The 21,341-nt window shown below is 43.6% G+C and overlaps 2 protein-coding genes across 2 annotated transcripts in view; both read right to left on the reverse strand.

The window, feature by feature from the left end:
• Nucleotides 1–367: 367 nt before the first annotated feature.
• LOC100973540 (acyl-coenzyme A synthetase ACSM5, mitochondrial-like) lies at nt 368–21,185 on the reverse strand. Its single transcript, XM_063598069.1, is given in 13 exon segments — nt 368–1,372; nt 1,375–1,390; nt 1,815–1,934; nt 4,360–4,459; nt 4,548–4,675; nt 6,118–6,219; nt 6,365–6,445; nt 7,687–7,810; nt 9,624–9,703; nt 13,426–13,579; nt 16,383–16,526; nt 18,349–18,556; nt 21,050–21,185. Coding segments are annotated over 13 exon segments (1,431 nt in total). The 3' UTR covers nt 368–1,334.
• The window catches only part of LOC100972336 (acyl-CoA synthetase medium chain family member 1), a 64,929-nt gene continuing 63,149 nt past the window's right edge, over nt 19,562–21,341 (reverse strand). The window contains exon 15 of the mRNA XM_063598071.1: nt 19,562–21,208. The gene's annotated coding sequence lies outside the window, so the exon portion shown is untranslated. The remainder of the gene's footprint in view (nt 21,209–21,341) is intronic.

Consider the following 21,341-nt stretch of genomic DNA (forward strand, 5'->3'; position numbering starts at 1 on the left):
GCATGACGAGGAGAAAAAGGAGAAAAGAGGAATTTGCTCCTTCCTTTTGGGCTAGAATATCTGTGTTTTCTTGTCCTCAGACGGTGAAACTCCTGGTTCTCGATACTTTGCACTCGGACAGGGAGTTATAACATTGGCTCTTCTGGTTTTCAGGCCTTTGGACTCAGATGGAATTATACCACGGGGTTTCCTGGATCTCCAGCATGCAGATGGCAGATTGTGGAACTTCTCAGCCTCCAAAATCGAGTGAGCCAATTCCCATCATAAATCCCCTCTCCTATGTCTATATATGTCCTATTGCTTCTCCTTCTCTGGAGAATGCTGACTAATACAGACATAATACAGCAGTCTTTGGGGTTGATGTATGAGTATGTGGAGGAAGAACTAGACATGAAGCAGAATGTGCTTTCTTTAACATAACTTTTTCATTAAAATAGTTCTATGTGCTTAGTACAAAACTTGGAAAATACAGAAATGTAGTGAAAAAGGAAGAAGAAAAACTACCATCCATTATTTTCTCTCCCTCCCTCCTCAATCTCCAGGAGGATTACAATTAACTACAGTTTTCCCTTTATTTTTCAGAGTTGGGATTCTCCAGTATGCAAATATTTTTATTCTGATTTTTAAAATTAATATAGCTTACACTTTTCCCAAGACATACTAAACTGCTCTTAAATATTTTAGTGGCCACATCATATGTTATTGAGTTAATCTACTACAATTTTGTTAATCATTTCCTTGTTGTTTGGATGTTAATTGTTAATTTTTTTTTTTTTAGTTTTAATGCTGTGTGATCATCTTAGTGCACCACACATTTTCTGCATTTTGATTTTTTCTTTTGTGGTGACTCCCGAAGGTAGAATTTCTGAGCTAAAGGATATTTTATTTTACGTTCCTGCATATTTTTACCAAATGGTTGCATACAAAGGATGAAAGCTTTACATTCCCACTGGCAGAGAATGAGTACCCACAAGTGCCCCAAGTCTATGGTAACCTGTCCTGTGGAGGGAAATCTGAAAGCTCTTAGTGAGACCAGTGGGCAGATGCTGAGCCTGCCCCCAGACAGAGGGAGAAGTCGAACCACCAAGCATTTGCTAGGCGGCGCAGCATCTATGTGGTCAGGGCCAATGATATTCTTTTGCTCTTTCCAGCATTGCCCAGTGATCCTGGGGATGCCGTTTGGAAGCTGCACACCTTTGACATCTTTAGGGTTGAAGAGATGATGCTCCCCATGGGGGCTGACCAGTGATCCATTAGTTTCTCGTGGACTCTTAGGAGGTCTACGGGGCCTTCCTGGGGTTGCACCTCATTTCCCCCACTCCTGACTTCGCAATTTACTCCTTTGGATCTTTCCAGAAACCGTCTTTGGCAGTTCTGAAACAAAGGCCACCTAGTGACCAAACATAAAACAAAAAACACTTGGAAATCATCATTTCTCAAAAAGACTTTTGTTTTGAAAGAGACAATACTGTCTGCCTGTCCTTGGAAAGCGTCAGTGATTCAGGGTTTCCCCCTAAATGGCCAGAAGCAAAACAGCTGGAGCCTGGAGCACAGGATCATTTTGACAGCATTTGAGCACTACCTCTTGTATCTGATTAGTGGTAGGGATCAGGCTGTTCTTAGAGCAGGAACAAAATGTGCTTTGGGGAGAATCCAAGTGAAGAAATACAGAAAAATGCTGAAGCAGCTGCCAGGGTTACAAGTTTCTCCATATCCCCAGTGCCTGGCACAGGGCCTGGCTCTGAGTGGGAGCCTAGGCAGAGCGTGCCCATCTGATTCCCAGATCACTGTGCCCTGGAAACCCTGATGTTTACCTTCCTGGGGTATTTGTATGGAGCAGTCACCCTTTTCACATGTTCCTGGAGTTCCCGCGTTAGTGCCTCTGGGTCATGAGAGGAGTAGGCTGGAGTAAGGACTATAAATGCCTTTACCACCTGCAGGAAAACAAAATACCCAGAAAAGATCAGGCCTCGTATAACAACTCTTTTCTCCTTAAGTGAGCCTTGAATAAGTGCCTACATTTACCTTTGCACCATGAAAGTTCTACTAGTTTTTTTGGGCACAGCCAGTGACACAAACAACATCAATTTTTCTTTTGCTGGCCCTTCCAGGTGTGACTATTAGGAGGATTGACCTTTCTGGGATGATTTCAAACTCCTACCTATTTCTCAAATTACTCCCCATACTTGGAATGACACCATTTGAAGCCAACATCGCTTCTCTTAAGAAGGAAATATTTTGGAGAAAAGAGGTTCATAAACTCCTAGGGCCATTTTCTTCCAGATTTTCCTAATGAGAAAGGTAGGTAGGCATGAGTTTGAACAGGTGGGATTGAGGAAAATGCAGGCACTTTCAAGGGGAACTAGGTCTTTGGGGGTCTGCATGGATGAACATTTGCAATCAGCAGACCCTGAACTGCACCACTTCTGTTCCAGACATCCCGAGGGACATTCTGCACCTTGGGTCTCTCTGCCCACAACTTTCCTGCAGGCTATCTTATGCCAGGCCGGAGGAAGTGTCCCAGACTCAAGCACAACATACATAGTTTCTGTTAGGAATGGAAGGTCACTTGGATGCTTATTAATTCCAGCATTCCTATCTGTTAACAGTATTCTATTAAAGGGGTAGCTCACTGTCCTTGCATACTTCCCACAGGGAGGAAGGCCACTATCATTTCATGTTCAGACAGATATGCTTTTAGAAAGAGCTTCCTCTTACTCTTACTACTGTAACTACGAAACATTTGTTGGACACTTTTTTTTTTTTTTTTTTTTAAGGCAGAGTCTCACCCTGTCGCCCAGGCTGGAGCTCAGCGAGGTGATCTCGGCTCACTGCAAGCTCTGCCTCCTGGGTTCACGCCATTCTCCCGCCTCAGCCTCCTGAGTAGCTGGGACTATAGGCGCCCACCGCCACGCCCGGCTAATTTTTAGTATTTTTAGTAGAGATGGGGTTTCACCGTGTTAGCCAGGATGGCCTCGATCTCCTGACCTCGTGATCCACCCGCCTCGGCCTCCCAAAGTGCTGTGATTACAGACGTGAGCCACCGTGTCCAGCTCATGTGTTGGGCACTTTCTACACACCAGACTCAGTTCTAAGCACTATACATGGATTAAGTTTGAGCAGACAGCCATTTGTCACTGTCCCAGTTAACTCACGGCATGCAGAACTAGGCATATGTTTGAGGTAGATTTCTTCAGCACATCAATGGGACTCCACACCTCCCTTATTATACATTAATGGCTTTGGATTTTAGAGGGGAATCACTTGGCCAAGAATGGCTGGCTAAAATGCAGATTCTCTGGGCTGCATTCCCAGTCATTATGATTTGGTAAGTCTGACTTTAGGTCTACAAATCTATATTTTAAACAAGAATCTCAGATGATACAGTTGCAAGCAGCCCACGAACCAGACTTTGAGAATCTCTCCTGTGGTCCTGGTGCTTCTGAGAATGCAGGCTGATGTTGCACTAACTTTCAAAAGGTAACTGTTGTGCTTTAGGATTATGTTGGATGTAAGCCAGTGAAAAGTACCTAAGTCTGCCTGGAACCTGATCTTTCCCATAATATGCATTCTTCTGGGACCCACAGAAAGACCTCCTGGCCGGGCACGGTGACTCACGCCTGTAATCCCAGCACTTTGGGAGGCCGGGGTGGGTGGATCACCTGAGATCAGGAGTTTAAGACCTCCAGCCTGGCCAACAAGGCAAAACCCTGTCTCTACTAAAAATACAAAAATTAGCCAGGTGTGGTGACATGTGCCTGTAATCCCAGCTACTGGAGGGGGGCTGAGGCAGGAAGATCACTTGAACCTGGGAGGCGGAGGTTGCAGTGAGCCAAGATCATGCTACTGCATTTCGGCCTGGACAACACGGCAAGACTCCATCTCAAAAAAAATAAAAAGATTTCTCCCATGAAAGCCCAGCTTATTAAATTTGGCCCATCTTTCTAGTATATCAAGGTCATTTTGGATACATATTCTATCCCTCTCAGGTTACAGCCATCAGCAACTATTACTGGTGTGCTTGCTATGTCCTCATCTGCAAATAGAAAAGACTTTTTATTAGATAGGATGGATACAGAGCCTGCACCTCCCCCTAAGATCTCCTGCCCCATAGCCAGCCTCTCTGGGATGTAGTTGTGTCCATTTAAAAGCAAAGTGTTGGTGTTTTCCCATTATGTCCCTTTAGAGAGTAATCGTATCTCTAAAGACATGAAGGCAACGTGTGTCTGATGGTGGCATTTCAACTTTGTGGCACATGGATGGAGGTGAAATACAGGACAATCTGAGCCTTCCTGCTTGTTCTGCTGGGTGCTAATAGGTACAGAAGCAGGAGGCCATGTTCTTGGGTGCACTGGTTACCTCTCCCCTGATGGGGTCTGGGCTGCTGACCACAGCCGACTCCAGGACAGCAGGATGCTCTGCCAGGGCACTTTCTACTTCAACAGGCCCGATCTGGTAGCTGGAAGGGAAAAACAAACTCTTCCAAGTGGGCTTCCCTCAACCCCCATGAAACTTCAAAGGGAGGAGGAAAGTGCAGACAGCTTGACCTTGAAGAATTGATCACATCGTCGTTTCTTCCCATAAACCAAAAGTAGCCATCCTTGTCCATGCGAGCTCGCTCCCCTGTGATATAAAAGCCCCCTTGTTCTGATGCAGCTGTCTTCTCAGGATTGTCCTGAAAGACAAAGACAACCCGTGAAGGACCCTCTGGGAACAACCGCTAAGGCCAGTTACTGCCCCAGTAGCCCCCTGTAGGAAGCTGGAGACCACTCAACAGAAAGTTCAGCAGTTCCTAAAGTCCCGGCTGCCCAGAGTTCCCCAATGGACAGGGAGCTATGGCCCTGTTTAGTTGTGGGATTTCCCTCTTTCGATTGGAATCAAGCTGCCAGCCAATGGTTAAGGGCAGCCACCCACCACCATCCTTAGAAGGGGGTCTAGAAAGCACAGTTGAAAGCAGGAGGGTGGGCACAGGGCCACTGGCTGTGTTTTTTAGGACAAGAGAACACATGAATACTCTTTGTGCTCAGGAATCACTGAGGGTAGAAAGTGAAGGGCTAGGCCGGGTGTGGTGGCTCATGCCTGTAATCCCAGCACTGTGGGAGGCTGAGGTGGGTGGATCACTTGAGGTTTGGAATTTGAGACCAGCTGGCCAACATAGTGAAACCCTGTCTCTATTAAAGATAAAAAAATTAGCTGGGTGTGGTGGTGCATGCCTGTAATCTCAGCTACTTGGGAGGCTGAGGCAAGAGAATTGCTTAAACCTGAGAGAAAGCTGTGAAGAAAAGAAAGCCCGACATAAACACCAGCCAAGATGAATACAAAAGAGAAGCAGTTACTGAATTATCCCAGAAACTTGGACTGAAATCCCAGGTTTGTGCCCTGCTAGCAAACCACAAAAAGAATCCTGAAGACAGCTCTGACACAATAGTGCAGTTTGACCTTTATGTATTTATTTATTTATTTTATTATTATTATTATTATTATTTGAGACAGAGTCTCCTTCTCTTGCCCAGGCTGGAGTGCGGTGGCATGATCTTGGCTCACTGCAACCTCCTCCTCCCCGGTTCAAGCGATTCTCCTGCCTCAGCCTCCCAAGTAGCTGGGACTAGAGGCATGTGCCACCATGCCTGGCTGATTTTTGTATTTTTGGTAGAAACGGGGTTTCACTATGCTGACCAGGCTGGTGTTGAACTCCTGACCTCAGGTGATCCACCTTCCTCGGCCTCCCAAAGTGCTGGGATTACAGGTGTGAGCCACCGCAACCGGCTGCAGTTTGACCTTCAGAAGCTCCTTTCCTTTACTGCGCCTCGATTTTCTCCTCATTAAAACAACGGTGCTGCCCTCATGTCATATGTTTACGCTTTCAGACACACCCACGTTTAAATCCCATGTCCTGCCTGTACTAGCTGCATGATGCTGGATAAGTCACTTCCCCTTTGTACTAGCTTCCTTATCAATAATAGTCTTCCTTATCAATAACAGAACTTTATTAATAATAGTAGCAACCTGCCTCATGCAGTCATTGTAAGGATTAAACAAATAGATATTTACAAAGTGTGGTGCACAATGCTTAGCACACAGTCACTGTCATGAGAACAGCTGTTCCCCGTCTCTTACCAAATAGCAATTGAAGAAACAGAAGGGCCGGGTGGTTCTGATACGGACGGCAACATTCCCCTCTTCTCCAGGAGGCAGGACGTTGCCCTCATCATCCACAATCTGGTAAGGAGATCATCACAGAGGTGCATACATGAGTGTCTACACCCTGGGCCCCTCCAGCAGCCCAGCAGCCCGTGCCAGCCAGGCCTGTGTGTCTTTCTCCTCTCCATGCCAGGCCTTGTCAGAAGTTGGGGGAGGCTGCTACCTGCACATCGTAGGGTGGGGACGCCTTCCCCATGGATCCAGACTTGATTTTCATGCCTTTTGGATTGGCACAGATGACAACCTGGGGAGAACGCAGTACAGATAAAGAAGAGCCTTTCCACTTAGCTTCTTTCCTGGGCCATGCCTGTCTCTCACCCTGCCTGATAACTCTTTCTCTCATCCTCTTTTTTCTCCTGCCTCACTTTCTTCTTTCTTTCCCTTCTCCTCTCTCCATTTCTCTCCGTTCTTCCTCCCTTCTTTCTTTTCTTTTTCCTTCCTCCCTCACTCCTTCCCTTCCTTCTTTCCTTTCCTCTTTCTTTCCTTTCTTTCCCCTTTCCTGTTTTCTTCCTTCCCTCCTTCATTTTCTTTCCTCCTTCTTTTCTTCATTCCTTTCCCCGATATTTCATTCTCCATTTTCCTCTCTCCTCCCTTCTTCTTTGTTCCCTATTTCCTTCCTTCCATTCATCTTTTTCCTCTTCCTTTCTTCCTTCCTTTCCTTTCTCTTTCCTTTATTTCCTCTTTCCCTTCCTTCTTCATTTTCTTCCTATTTTCTTCCCTCTTTCTTGCCTGTCTTTCTTTTCTTTCCATAGTTAGCAAACAATTATGGGGCACTCCAGTGGGCACTCAAACCTAAAGAACTTAACCCATCTCTAAGCCAAAAGACTCAGTTGATCCCCAGATCTCTTCCTAGATGACTATAGAGGACGCTGCTTAGAATCTTGGACTCTGAACAGTGGCAGATGTAGACTGTCTTGGTGGAGACAAACAATGCCTTCAGCAGTGAGGGCTGGTTTGCTGGTCATGGTATAATTGTAAAAATACTTTAAATTACCTTTTTTTAATTTATAAGTAGTGTGTGTGTGTGTGTGTGTGTGTGTGTGTGTGTGTGTGTGTGTGTGTGTGTGTGTGTATTTCAATAGCTTTTTGGGTACGAGCGTTTTTTGTAACATGGATGAATTCTATAGTGGTGAATCCTGAGATTTTAGTGCATCTGTCACCTGAGTAGTGTACATCATACCCAATATGTAGTTTTTTTACCCTCACGCCCCTCCTCCCACCTTCCTCCTTCTGAGTCTCCAAAGTCTTTTATACCACTCTGTATGTCTTTGCATCCTCATAGCTTAGCTCCCACTTATAAGTGAGAACATATGGAAATCAAAAGGGAAGGAAAGCTGATGGAATTTTGTTATCGGCTTCTCCCCTGGGGGAAGGGTGGTCCCTGAGAAGCTTCAGGGAGGTGACAGCTGGAGAGGCAGGAAGCTCTCGAGGGTACCTGGGGGGTGGGGACCTGGGGGGTAGGGACCTGGCCCCTCCAGCACTCACCGTTTCAGACTGGCCATAGCCTTCGTACAGCTCCACACCGGTCTGGCGTTTCCACTTCTCCCTCACGTCAGGGTTGAGGGCCTCTCCTCCGGTCAGACAGTGCCTCAGGCTCTGAAACTGGTACCTTCCTCAGGCAGGAAAACAAGGCCACCTACGTCAGGATCTTCATACCACCCCGCCCTCTGTTGCCACTGCCCAGATGCAAACACCACAGGCACTAGAGGGTAGATGCCCCTGCTTTTTAATCTGCTGTAAGTGAGTCCACCCACTGGCTTTGCAACCATGCTCCTCATGGACAGATAATTCTTAAAAGATCCATCCTATCTGAGTTTGAGATAAAATCAGAAGCTCATATAATAGGTCTTGGCATAATATGGTGAGTTCCAGGTAACTTGGCCAAAATAATTTAGTTGGAAAAAAACTGATTGATAATAAATTGGTTAGGACAGTAATCTGATTGAAAAGGATAGATCAATTAGAAATTGAAAAGATAGGCCAGGCACCATGGCTCACAACTGTAGTCCCAGCACTTTGGGAGGCCTAGGTGGGCAGATTGCATGATCTCAGGAGTTGAAGACCACCCTGGTCAACGTGGTAAAACCCCGTCTCTACCAAAAAATACTAAAACTTAGCCAGGTATGGTGGCACATGCCTGTAGTCCCAGCTACTTGGAAGGTTGAGGTGGGAGGAAAGCTGGAACCTGGGAGGCGGATGTTGCAGTAAGCCGAGATCATGCCACTGCACTCCAGCCTGGGCAACAGAGCAAGACTCTGTCTCTAAAATAAATAAATAAATAAAAATAAAAGAAAAAGGAAAAGAAAGGAAAGAAAATTGAAAAGATAAAAATTAGACCCCTAAGAATCCCAAAAATTCCTACAGATATTAATTATGTTGCAAAATGCCCTCTCTGTTCAACAAATCATCCAAACTATAAAAAAAAAAAATCAGTGATTGCAAGTACATTTTTAATCTTGGAGGAGAGGGGAGATCAAATTGGCTTGATTAAGTTACTTATTATTACCAAAGAGCATTCAACGACATTGTTCTTAACGAGGTACTTGGAGCTTGCTTTCAGCCAAAATCATCATGTGGAGATGCACACATCAGATCAATGAATGGGATGATTTTCTTACATTGGAGAAGAATTCACTTTTAGAAGCATGTAAGAACTCCCTCTTTTGGACACTTGGTGGGTAGATTCATGTGATTAGGAAAGATGAGAGGACGACTCCTCATGACTTGGGGGAGGACAAAAGAGGGAGAACAGATCAGGGTTGGTGGATACTGAAGGATGGTGGGCCTCTCTCCATATACCCCAGCAACTAGCCCTGTTCTGCTAGAAGATGTTGCTTTGGCTTCACCCAGGATGGAGCCATCATCAGTGCCTTGTCCCTTTCTCTTGGGTGCCCAATAGCATGTGCTCAGAGAACAGTTGGCTGGGGTTAGTCTGAGGCTGAGAGTTGGGGCATCTACTGTGGTGCGGGCTTGTTAGTTTCACCACACCTGAGGGCCCTGGCCACAAACCGCACTCCATAGGTGGCTAACAATTGTCCAATCATTTCTCTTCCCTCACAGAGGTAGCAGACACACTGCTGACAGAATAGCCCATGGGTGTATGGTGTGAGGAGAAGCCTATCTCAGGTGCTAAAATTTCAGTCTGCCTTAAATCTATTTAGTTCCATCTGGATGCAAATTTTGGGGGGCCAGAAGCTTGTTCTTGAGGGGCATCTGTGAGATTTACAGGTATGTTGACTTGTCAATGTGTATGTGTATAAATGTGTGTGGGAGAGAGAGACAAAGAGAGAGGCAGAAAAATATATAGAGGGAGAGACAGAGAAAGAAAGAGAGTTGGAATGAGAGGGTAGTTGTGTGTGTGGATACCCATGCTATATATTCACATACTTAGGCCCTCAAAGCACGAAATAGATGGGCTGTACCTGGTCAGATCCTCCTGCACAAGCAGCCGAAAGATGGTTAGAACACAGCAGAGGGTGGTTATCGGGAATGTGGAGAGAGTCTAAACAAAAACAAAGGGTGAAAGATGTCCTTAGAATCACTGGGGTGGGACCATGAAGATGGAGCCAAATGCATCTTTATAGTCTCAGTACCAAAGCAGAGAAGCTGAAAACTATGTGTGGAATCCAGCAGCCAACATGGTGTCCAGTGACCCCTACTTCCTGGCATGTGCACCTTTGGAGGATCCCCTCTCACCTCATACCAAAGTGGGTCTGTGACAGCAATGGCATACTGCCAAGGTGATGAATACCACTTTCAAGATTTGGTTATACAAAGACTATGGCTTCTTTTTTGGATGTTCTTTCTCTCTCCCTTTCTTGGATCCCTTGTTCTGGCAGAAGCAAGCCACCATGTTTTTAGTATGCTCAAGCCATCCTACGGACAGGTGCACACAGTGAGAAACTGGAGACTAGCAAACACCCAGTGAGAAATTGAAGTCTACTAAAAACCACCAGTGAGGTTTTTGTTTTGTTTTTTGTTTGGTTTTTTGAGATGGAGTCTCACTCTGTCACCCAGGCTGGAGTGCAGTGGCAAGATCTCAGCTCACTGCAAACTCTGCCTCCCGGGTTCAAGCAATTCTCTGCCTCAGACCCCTGAGTAGCTGGGATTACAGGTGCCCACCACCAGGCCTGGCTAATTTTTGTATTTTTAGTAGAAACGGGGTTTCACCATCCTGGCCAGGCTGGTCTTTAATTCCTGACCTCATGATTCACCCGCCTTGGCCTCCCAAAGTGCTGGGATTACAGGTATGAACCACTGTGCCCAGCCACCAGTGAACTTTTAAGCAATTTTCCAGCTTCAGTCAATCCTTAAGACGATTGCAGTCCTAGCAAATATCTTCTTTAAAATTATTGTGGCAAAATACACACAACATAGGATTTGCCCATTGGAACGGTTTTTAAGTGTATAGTCCAGTGGGATTAAACATTTCCAGAGTGTTGTGCAACCATTGCTACCATCCACCTCCAGAACTATTTTTATCTTCTCAAACTTAAACTCTGTACCCATTACACAATAATTTCCCATTACTCTCTCCCCTAACTCCTGGTAAACACCACTGTACTTTCTGTCTCTATAAATTTGACTACTCTTGGTATCTCATGTAAGCGGAATCATACCGTATTTGTTCTTGTATGACTGGCATGTTTCACTTAGCATAATGTCCTCAAGGGTTATCCACGTTATATCATACAACAAGATGTCCTTCCTTTTTAAGGGTAGGTAATATTCCATTGTACATATACACCACATTTTGTTTATTCATTCATCTGTGGATGGACACTTGCGTTGCTTTCACCTTTTAGTTATTGTTAATGCTGCTATGAACATGAGCATACCTTGCTGACTTCTTGATTGCAACCTCATGAGAGACCCTGCTCCCAAACCCCCTCATTAAGCTACCTCCAGCTTCCTGACCATCAGAAACTGTGAGATAAATGCTTGTGTTTTATAGTGCTAAGTTTCAGTATAATTTATTACATAGCAATAGATAATGAAAACACTATATCAGAGCTGGGGACAGTGCAAGGAGAAGGTCCATACATTGGCTGATCAAGCACTACATGGATAATGATGGTGATGAGTTTGATCATGATGATAATAATCAATATGGGTTAAGAATCTACTATATTTGGTCCACCATGCGATACCAGCTTACTCCTGCAAGAATGGCCATAATCAAAATATCAAAAAATAATAGATGTTGGCATGGATGCAGTGAACAAGCAACACTTCTACATTGCTGGTAGGAATGTAAACTAGTACAACCACTGTGGAAAACAGTATGGAGATTCCTTAAAGAACTAAAAGTAGAACTACCATTTGATCCAGCAATCCCACTACTGAGTATCTACCCAGAAGAAAAGAAGTCATATGAAAAAGATACTTGCACATACATGTTTATAGCAGCACAGTTTGCAATTGCAAAAATGTGGAACCAACCCAAATGCCCATAAATCAACAAGTGGACAAAGAAAGTGTGGTATATAAATATATATAATGCAATGCAACTCGGCCATAAAAAGGAATGAATTAATGGCATTCGCAGGGACCTGGATGAGATTGTAGACTATTATTCTAAGTAAAGCAACTCAGAAATGGAAAACCAAACATTTTATATTCTCCCTCATAAGTGGGAGCAAAGCTATGAGGATGCAAAGGTGTAAGAATGACACAATGGACTTTGGGGACTTGGGGGAAATTGTGGGAAGGGGTGAGGGATAAAAGACCTCAAGTTGGGTGCAGTGTATACTCGTCAGGTGATGAGTGCACCAAAATCTTACAAATCACCACTAAAGAACTTACTCATGTAACCAAACACCACCTGTTCCCCAATAACCTATGAAAATAATTTTTTTAAAAAAAGAATCTACTATGTTTTGAAGCAACCTAAGTGTCCATCAACAGATGAATGGATAAAGAAAATGTACATATACACAATGGATCCATAAAAAAAAATGAGGTCTTGTTTTTTGCAATAACATGGGTGGAACTGGATATCATCATGTTAAGTGAAATAAGCCAGGCACAGAAAGACTAACTTCACATATTCTCACTTATTTGTGAGATTTAAAAGTCAAAACAATTGAACTCATGGAAATAGAGATTAGAAGGATGATTACCAGAGGCTGGGAAGGGTAGTCGGGGGCTGGGAGAAAGGTGGGGATGGTTTGTTGGTACCAAAATAATAGAATGAATGAATAAGACCTGTTATTTTAAAGCACATCAGGGTGACTATAGTCAATAAAAACTTAATTGTACATTTTAAAATAACTGAAAGAGTGTAATTAGATTGTAACACAAAAGATAAATGCTTTGAGGGTATGGATACCCTATTCTCTATGATGTGATTTTCACGCATTGCATGCCTACATCAAAACACCACATGTACCCCATAAATATATACACCTACTATGTATCCACAAAAGTTAAAAATTATTTCAAAAAAGAACCTATGATGTGCTGGCCCCTTTGCCTTGTATCATTTCATTCACTCAGCAACTCTATAGAGATATGTTATCCCTTTCTTACAGATGAGGCTGAAACTGCAGCTCAGGAGATTAGGCAACTTCCCCAAGGCCACACAGCTAGCGAATCAAAGGTGTAGGATCAGAGTCCAGGTCTGACTCTTTGACTGATGGCACAGCCTGTGCAGTTAGCTACCATGTGATACAGCTTATCTCAGTACAAATAATAAGAGCAGAAGGAACCTCTGACGTTTTAAGGAATGACAGTTAGGATGTGGGGGGCAGAAGAAAGGTGACCTGTGTCTTGACTGGGGGCACCAATCTCCTCCCTCCCCATGAGAAGACCCTGGGAGGCTGAGCAGGAGTCACCAGGACTCTCTAGTTGGGCCAGCTACTCAGGTTAAGCACCATGGACAGTAGCATTTGGAGTTGAGGCGTAGACTGATTTTGCCTAAGGGTTTGACAAATACCTAGGGTTTTGGCAGGAGCATTGGGAAGAAAGTGGTGGAGACAAGGGCACCCCATGCAGGAGAAATAGCAACGAAATAGTCTTACATCTAAGAATCTAGCTAGAGCATAGGCAATGATTGAAGGGAACCAAGTGGTCAGGAACCAGATTATGGAAGGCCAGGGAGCCACACCAAAGAAGCCTTAAATTCACTGATTTATATGTTTTCTCCTGCAGCCTGAAATTCTATATCCCACTCATCTCATTTGTATCCAACACATATGGGGTATTATTGGTTTTTCCTCTTACATTCAGGATAACTTTGGCACCAACTTGGGGCAGCTCATGCACAAAAATGCAAGATCCATTAGGCCAGGCAGAGAAGAGAGTCCAGGCTGCCTTCACCCAGCCAGTGTCTGTCGTGTTCCAGAAGACGTCCGATTTGGTCAAGGCCAACCACCATCTGCCAAAAATTAGAGAATGTCAGTACCCTTGGCAATGACTCTACCTTTAAAAAGGATTGTATTATCTATATCACCACATTTGGAGCCCTGCTCAGTGGGTACTCACTTATACTTGTGAAACCTGAACAAGAACCTTCAAGTCAACTATTGTCTCAACCAGCATTTATTGAGCATCTTCCATGTACCTATGCCCTAGGCTAAGAATACAGAAGCAAAAAGAGTTTCCAGAAAGTTCACAGTCCAGTGGATGTGATATATAAGGGAAAAAAATTAACCTCAATACTCTGTGCTAAGGTCACTTTATTTAGCCAACATTTATTTAGCATTTAGTCTGGACTTAGCACTAGGGATCTAGAAATGAACGATTAGTCTTACTTTGAGGGCCTTATAGTTTAGGAAGTATAAATATCTAGGAAGCCCCTGGAGAGCATGTTTTAATAGAGCTAAACACAAAGCCTTGTGCAATTATAGAGAATAGGCACCTAACCCAGAGCAATGATGGACATGGGTTTCTGAGAAATGCTGTGGTGGAGGAGGTGACACTTGAGTTAGACATAAACAATATATAGGGATTATATAGGTGAGGCAGAGAAGCAGGAGCATCCCAGGAATGGGAAACAGTGTCTGCAAACATGGAAGACAGAAAAGCGGTCATGCACTTGAATCCTGGGACACACGCACTACTCATTCTCCCCCTTTCATTGGCTGTTCCCTTCTCAGTCTCCTCTGCTGAGTCCTCCTGGTCTTCCCCTTCAGTGCAGAAATGCCTCAGGCACTTGGTCCTGAGACCCATTGTCTTTTCAGTTTATATTGCACTTTGCTGATCTCATCCCATCTCATGGTATTAAATACCATCTTTACACTGATAAGTTCAGCATGAATCTTTCTCATTAACTTCAGACATGTGTATCCAAATGCCCACTCAACATCTCCACTTTTAACAAGGGGATGGAGATGTCTAAGAAGACTCTCAAATTGACAACTCCATAAACAAACTGTTTTCTTGCCACCAGACAGCTCATCCCACAGTTCTTCCCCCATCATTTAGTGCTTCCAGTTGTTCAGGCCATTCCTCTTAGAGCTCTCCTTGACTCCTCCTTCTCATTCCACACTGATTCTGTCAGCAAGTCTTATTGGGTCTAGGTTGAAAATACATTCAGAATCTCATCTCTTCTCCCACTACTGCTCCCCGGGCAAGCTACCATGCTTGCCTCTTAATGCACTGGTCATCTTTTTTACCTGTTTCCCCTACAGTTTCATTGTCAACCCAACATCCTGAGTGAGCCTTTAAAAAACATATTAGATTATGTCACTCCTCTGCTCAAAATATCCAACACTTCTCAAAAATAATTAAACATAGAATTACCATATGATCCAGCAATTTCCTTTCTGCATGTATACCCAAAAGAAGTGAAAGCAGAGACTCTAACAGATACTCACATGCCATTGTTTATAGCAACATTATTGACAATAGCCAAAATGTGGAAGCTACCCAAGTGTCTATCAACAGGTGAATGGATTATTTAAAATGTGGTCATGGCCAGGTGCAGTGGCTCATGCCTGTAATTCCAGCACTTTGAGAGGCTGAGGCAGGAGGATTACGAGGTCAGGAGTTCAAGACCAGCCTGGCCAACATGGTGAAACCCGATCTCTACTAAAAATACAAAAATTAGCCGGCTGTGGTGGCAGGCACCTGTAATCCCAGCTATCTGGGAGGCTGAGGCAGGAGAATTGCTTGAAACCGGAAGGCAGAGGTTGCAGTGAGCGGAGATCGCACCACTGCACACCAGCCTGGGTAAAAGAGCAAAACTCTGTCTCAAAAAAATAAAAATTAAATTAAAATTAAAATAAATAAAATGTGGTCTATCCATACAATGGAATATTTTTCAGTCTTAAAAGGGAAGGAAATTTTGACACATGCTATGACACGGATGAACCTTGAGGACATTATGCTAAGTGAAAGAAGCCAAATTGCAAAACAAAAGGACAGACTGCATGATGCCAATCACACGAAATACCTAGAGTATCAAATTCACAGTGATTGAAAGTAAAATAGAGGTTACCAGGGGTGAGGGGAGAGGGTAATGGGGTGTTATTGGGTAATGGGGGCATAGTTCTCATTTGGAAAGATAAAGTAAATTCTGGAAATGGATGGTGATCATGGTTGCACAACAATGTGAATGTATTTAATGACATTAAACTGTACACTTAAAATGGTTAAAAGGGTACATTTATGATATATGTATATATATGTTTATGTGTATGTATATATGTATACATACACATATTTATATGTGTATGTATATATGTATACATACACATATTTATATGTGTATGTGTATATATGTATACATACACATATTTATATGTGTATGTGTATATATGTGTGTGTATGTATGTGTGTATATATATATACATATATATATACATATATATACATATATACACATATATATACATATATATATACATATATATATACATATATATACACATATATATATACATATATATATACATATATATATACATATATATACATATATATATACACATATATATATATATATACACATGTATATATATATAGCACGATTTAACAAGAAACCTCCCGTGGCTTTTCACCTCGCTCAGAGTAAAATCCAGAACCATCAAGATCCTTCCTAAGCTGCTCCTATTGGCTTCTCAGTAATTCTGCTGGCTCTCTGACCTCAGCTCCTGACACCTTTCCCCTCACACCACCCCCTCCAGACCACTCCCCACTTTCTGTTCTTGGATCCTCTAGACAAGCTGCTCTGGTACCTTCTGCTGGCCACAAAACCCAGTCCGTAGCTGCTCTGGGAGTGCTCGACCATCTCGGGGTCCCCGGTGGTTCCGCTGGTGAAGTAGATAGCCAGTGGGTCTCGACTCTTTGTCCTCACGCAGTTGTGCTCTGTAGATGCCTCCCTGTAAAACGTAAAAACACTAGGTGGCACTACCACAGTAAAAACAGTTAGTAGCACCAATAATATGTATAACAACAATATGACTACCGTTTCATAAATACCACATGTGAGGTGCTGTGCTGAAAGCTCTGGCTTAGGTAATCTGCAACCACTTCAAGGGGCAGGTACTATCATTATAACCCTTTTGCAGACCAGGAAACTGAGGCTCAAAATGGTTACATAACTCACTCAAAAGAGCCCATGCTTTCTTACCAAGGTATGAAGACTTTCTGGTAGAACACACACATGTCCATGTCTATAATTCTGCACATTTAGGCACAGCTTCCACCCCCATCCCAATTTCTAATAATTTAGAACTCTTTTCTAAAGGTTTCCCCCAATGTGGGGTTTTGAGATCTAGGTAATTCCCAGAGTTCTGTGATCTGGATGATCAGCTAATCCACGGGCTCTCATCCCTGGCTGCACTGTGAAGTCCCCTGGTAAATTTTTGGAAGAAACTTGTCTGTATCCACCCTGAACAAAATAAAATCAGAATCTTTGATGTTTTCTTAAATGCTTCTCAGTAATTCTAGTAACAGCCAAAATTGAGAACCACTGATCTAGGCCCACCTGACAGCTCTCAAAATCATATGAGCTGATTTTTTTTTTTTTCTTTTGAGATGGTGTTTCGCTCTTGTTGCCCAGGCTGGAGTGCAATGGCGTGATCTTGGCTCACTGCAACCTCTGCCTCCCGGGTTCAAGTGATTCTCCTGCCTCGGCCTCCCAAATAGCTGGGATTATAGGCATGCGCCACCACGTCCAGCTAATTTTGTATTTTTAGTAGAGACGGGGTTTCTCCATGTTGGTCAGGCTGGTCTCAAACTCCCGACCTCGGGTGATCTGCCTGCCTCAGCCTCCAAAAGTGCTGGGATTACAGGCGTGAGCCATGGTGCCTGGCCCTATGGGCTGATTTTTTTAAAAAGTTCCCCAGGGCTCTTGCTCAGCTATGTCTGGTTAAGTAGGTCAGATGTGAGGCCTTGTCATCTGTATTCAAAACAGCACCCAGGTGAATCTGATGCAGCTGGTCTGTGGGGTGAGCATGCGTGACTCAATGGTTCAGGCCCCTGAGCGGCTCCTTTTGGGTTCTGGCTTCCAATCAGGACAAAGTCTCAAATTCTGAGATGGGTTTCCACCAGGCCCTTGCTCTAAGGCAAATATGGTCTCGGCTCTGCCCACTCCTGACTTGACTACTTTTTAGCACCTTGGGCAAGTCACTTTAGTTTTCCAAGTCTCAGTTTCCTCATCTGTAAAACTGGGTTAAAGGGCCCATCACAATGTCCTTTTCAGGGATTAAATAAGATGATGTTTGATCCATTATGGTGTTCTGAACACCAAACACAATGCTTGTCATGAAATAGATGTTCATTAAATCTTTGCTGCGTCAATGAATGAAGGTGAAGGCTTACATAGCACAGTATCTAGCAATACACTAAGTACCCAATACATGGGCACTAGTTTATTATTAACTGATCACCTGCTATGTGCCAAATGCACCATATAGGTTATTTCATGTACTCTGAATGGTAGCTCTAATAACTACCACCGCATTATAGAAGCAAATGAAGCACAGAAAAGCTGCTGACAAATCCAGCACTGACTGAATGAGGGACCTTGAACATTAAGGTAGGGACCAAGATTACGCTCAAGTCAGCCTGGCTGCCAATGGGAGTGTTCCTCTCTGATTCACTCTCTATGTGTGGAATCAGCAATGCATTTCATCTCTTGTTGCTTAAAGGGGAAATGACTTCATTTTTCTGCTGTTCTCCTGGAGAGCCCCAATTCACTGGAGGAGTTCCCTGAAGTTCAGCCAGCCTGGCCGACTGCTGTCTGACACCAGCAGCTTGGTCTGGAGGGAGGGGCATTCGGCACTGATGGCGTCCACCCTTGGAGCTAGGGAGTCACTGGTGATAATGGACTTGGCCCTGGACGCCTGCAGCCGGTACTTGAGGTCCTTCTCCGTCAGCTGAGTGACACCTGGAATCATCACAGTCCCTGGCATAAAACAGAAGGGGATGTTGAGTGGATAGCGGGGAAGGCTTTGGGTATAGAGGTAAGAGATGAAGGCAGGAAGGGGCTGGGGAGGGTTGGAATGCATGAGCTGGAAGAGGTAACAATAATAATAATAACAGCCTAAAAACCCTAGCCTTCTGAATAAGTGCATGATCACTTACTCACTCAGCATCACTTAGTAGTCATCTTATGATTAGACAGAAATTTCTTTAAATGCCTGAAACCAATAAATCTCCCAGCCTTTGGGTGGGTGTTGGGGCACACCTTTAGCACTCAGCCAGGCAATTAACAATCCTGCCTTAGTCTTAATTTCCTGCATGCTCCAACTCTCAGTCTGCCAGAAGTGGGAGCCTAGAGTTTCCTCAGATCTTTCCTAAGCATGTGCAAAGCCCTGGGAAAGCACACAGCCTTACTTAGGTGTGTTGATTTCTAGATTTCCAGGAATACAATAGAATTTTTTAAAGCTCCCATAGACATTGGATTCTCCAGCTTTTCTTTTTTCACTCTTTGGTGAATCTATTGTTTGTCCTACTGTTATCCATCACCTTAGGCAACAATGAAGCTAAAACATTTGTCTGTAACTGTTTTGGACAAAAACCCCCAGGGAAAAGGCTTTTCTCATTGGTTGAGCTTCAAGTTGATTCAAATACAGTTTTACAAGTAGGGTCTTCCAAAGGACCAATGGGCAGCTCAAATAATAACAGTTCTTCATAAGTGAAGCTTTGAAAAACTCCAACTCCATTCTGGCCCATCTAATGGTTGCCGTGATGCACCAGAAATGGGGGCTGTTATTTTTCAAGGCTACTACATAGCTGGAAAGTCCTTATTCTACCATTTTTTTTCCTGACCTAATCCTGCTTGCTTGTTTTTATCATTAGGAGAAGTCTTCTAAGGATGCCCCTAGTATTGCAAAAAGAACTTCGATTTTTGTAGGCCATCAGTAATGGAGCATCCTGGCTTCATCTCTTACATGCAATTCTCATTTAATTCTCACTATTACTCTAAGTAGCATATGGTCTGACTACCATTTTACAGATGAGAAAGTTGAGGTCTAAAGAACTTAGGGCACTTGTCCAAGGTCACACTTCATGTACATGGATGAACAATGTCTATCTGACTGCAAATCCTGCTTTTAAGTCTCAGTCATCCTCATACCACCTTCATAAGTTTCACCACATCTGCTGACAGTTAATTTTATTGTATCTACTAACAATGCCATTTACTTCATATTTTTTCTTTAAACAATCTCTTCTTATAATTAACATGAATACAATTCTTTGAATTAAATTTTATGTTTCCAGTTTTGTATTCTCCAGCTTTTCTTTTTTCACTTTTTGGTGAGTCTATTGTTTGTCCCTACTGTTATCCATCACCTTAGGCAACAATGAAGTTAAACATTTGTCTGTAATTGTTCTGGACAAAAAGCCCCTAGGGAAAAGGCTTTTCTCACTGGTTAAGCTTCACATTGGTTGAAATACAGTTTTACAAGTATGTCTTCCTCTTATAAATGAAAAGTTAGTATCATGTAACACAAATAAAAGGTAACCATGAAATAGAGAGACCCAACAGACACAGATATAAGGGAAAATAAAGAAGAAAGCAGAGGCACAGAGACACACAAAGAAATCAGGGTTATCTTATTCAATTCTATGTATCTGTTATGATCTGCAAAAAGCTTTGAGCCTGAGCCCTATTCTTTCCTTATTTTATATTGTTTTGTTGTATTTTATTTTATTTTTTGAGGTGGAGTCTTGCTCTGTTGTCTAGGCTGGAGTGCAGTGGCATGATCTTGGCTCACTGCAACCTCTGCCTCCTGAGTTCAAGCAATTCTCATGCTTCAGCCTCCAAAGTAGCTGGGACTACAGGTGTGCACCACCATGCCTGGGTAATTTTTTTTTTTTTTTTTTTTTGTATTTTTAGTAGAGACGGAGTTTCACCATGTTGGCGAGGCTGGTCTTGAACTCCTGACCTCAGGTGATCTGCCCTTCTCGGTGTCCCAAAGTGCTGGGATTATGGGCATAAGCCACCGCACCCGGCCTTCTTTCCTTATTTAGAAGAGAAGGGCATGACAGTGAGAGAGAGACATCAAAGACAGAGTAGCAGCAAAACAAAACTTCCTCCTTCAGTCGATGAACAACTGGAAGGGAATCAGAAGGGACATAACTGTCTCACTGTATGATTTGGGCTCAAGAATGCAGGACACTTCAGAGAAGGAACAAGCATGTCTAAGGCTCACAACACTGACTCAGAATTTTTTTCCTAAGTCTCAAATGCCAACAGTTTACATTTTAGAACTAGCAAAATTCCCAGGTCCAAATTTCCTCATCAACATGTCTTGGAGCCTTGAGTCTCATTGTGGTACATGAGGGCAGCCTCAGATGCCCCAGATGGACTCTAGGACAGAACAGCCTTCATCTCTTCCAGCCGACTCCACACATCCAGCACTTCATGGGCAAAGTTGAAGTATTCAGGCACCGGCTGCCTTCCCAGGCTGATGGCTTCCCAGGTGGCCACGATCTTCTGAGGAACAGGTAGAGGTGCTGGCTGCCCACAAGACCCAGAGAATGCCCTGGAGTTCCTCAGTGCCTGGAGAACTAGGTGTCTCAGCCATGGTCTCATGCGGTTGCCTCCTGTCTGTCACCAAAGAGAGGAAAGAGGGCATTGTCATAAATTCTGGGCTTTGGGGACAACACAGAGGTTAGGAGAAACCTGTGGTCAGTGCTGATGGTGACTGTGGTCCCTACTGACTTGTAGAACAAACTCTCCA

This window comes from Pan paniscus, chromosome 18, assembly GCF_029289425.2.
Source record: "Pan paniscus chromosome 18, NHGRI_mPanPan1-v2.0_pri, whole genome shotgun sequence".
In the NCBI taxonomy this organism is placed as follows: Eukaryota; Metazoa; Chordata; class Mammalia; order Primates; family Hominidae; genus Pan; species Pan paniscus.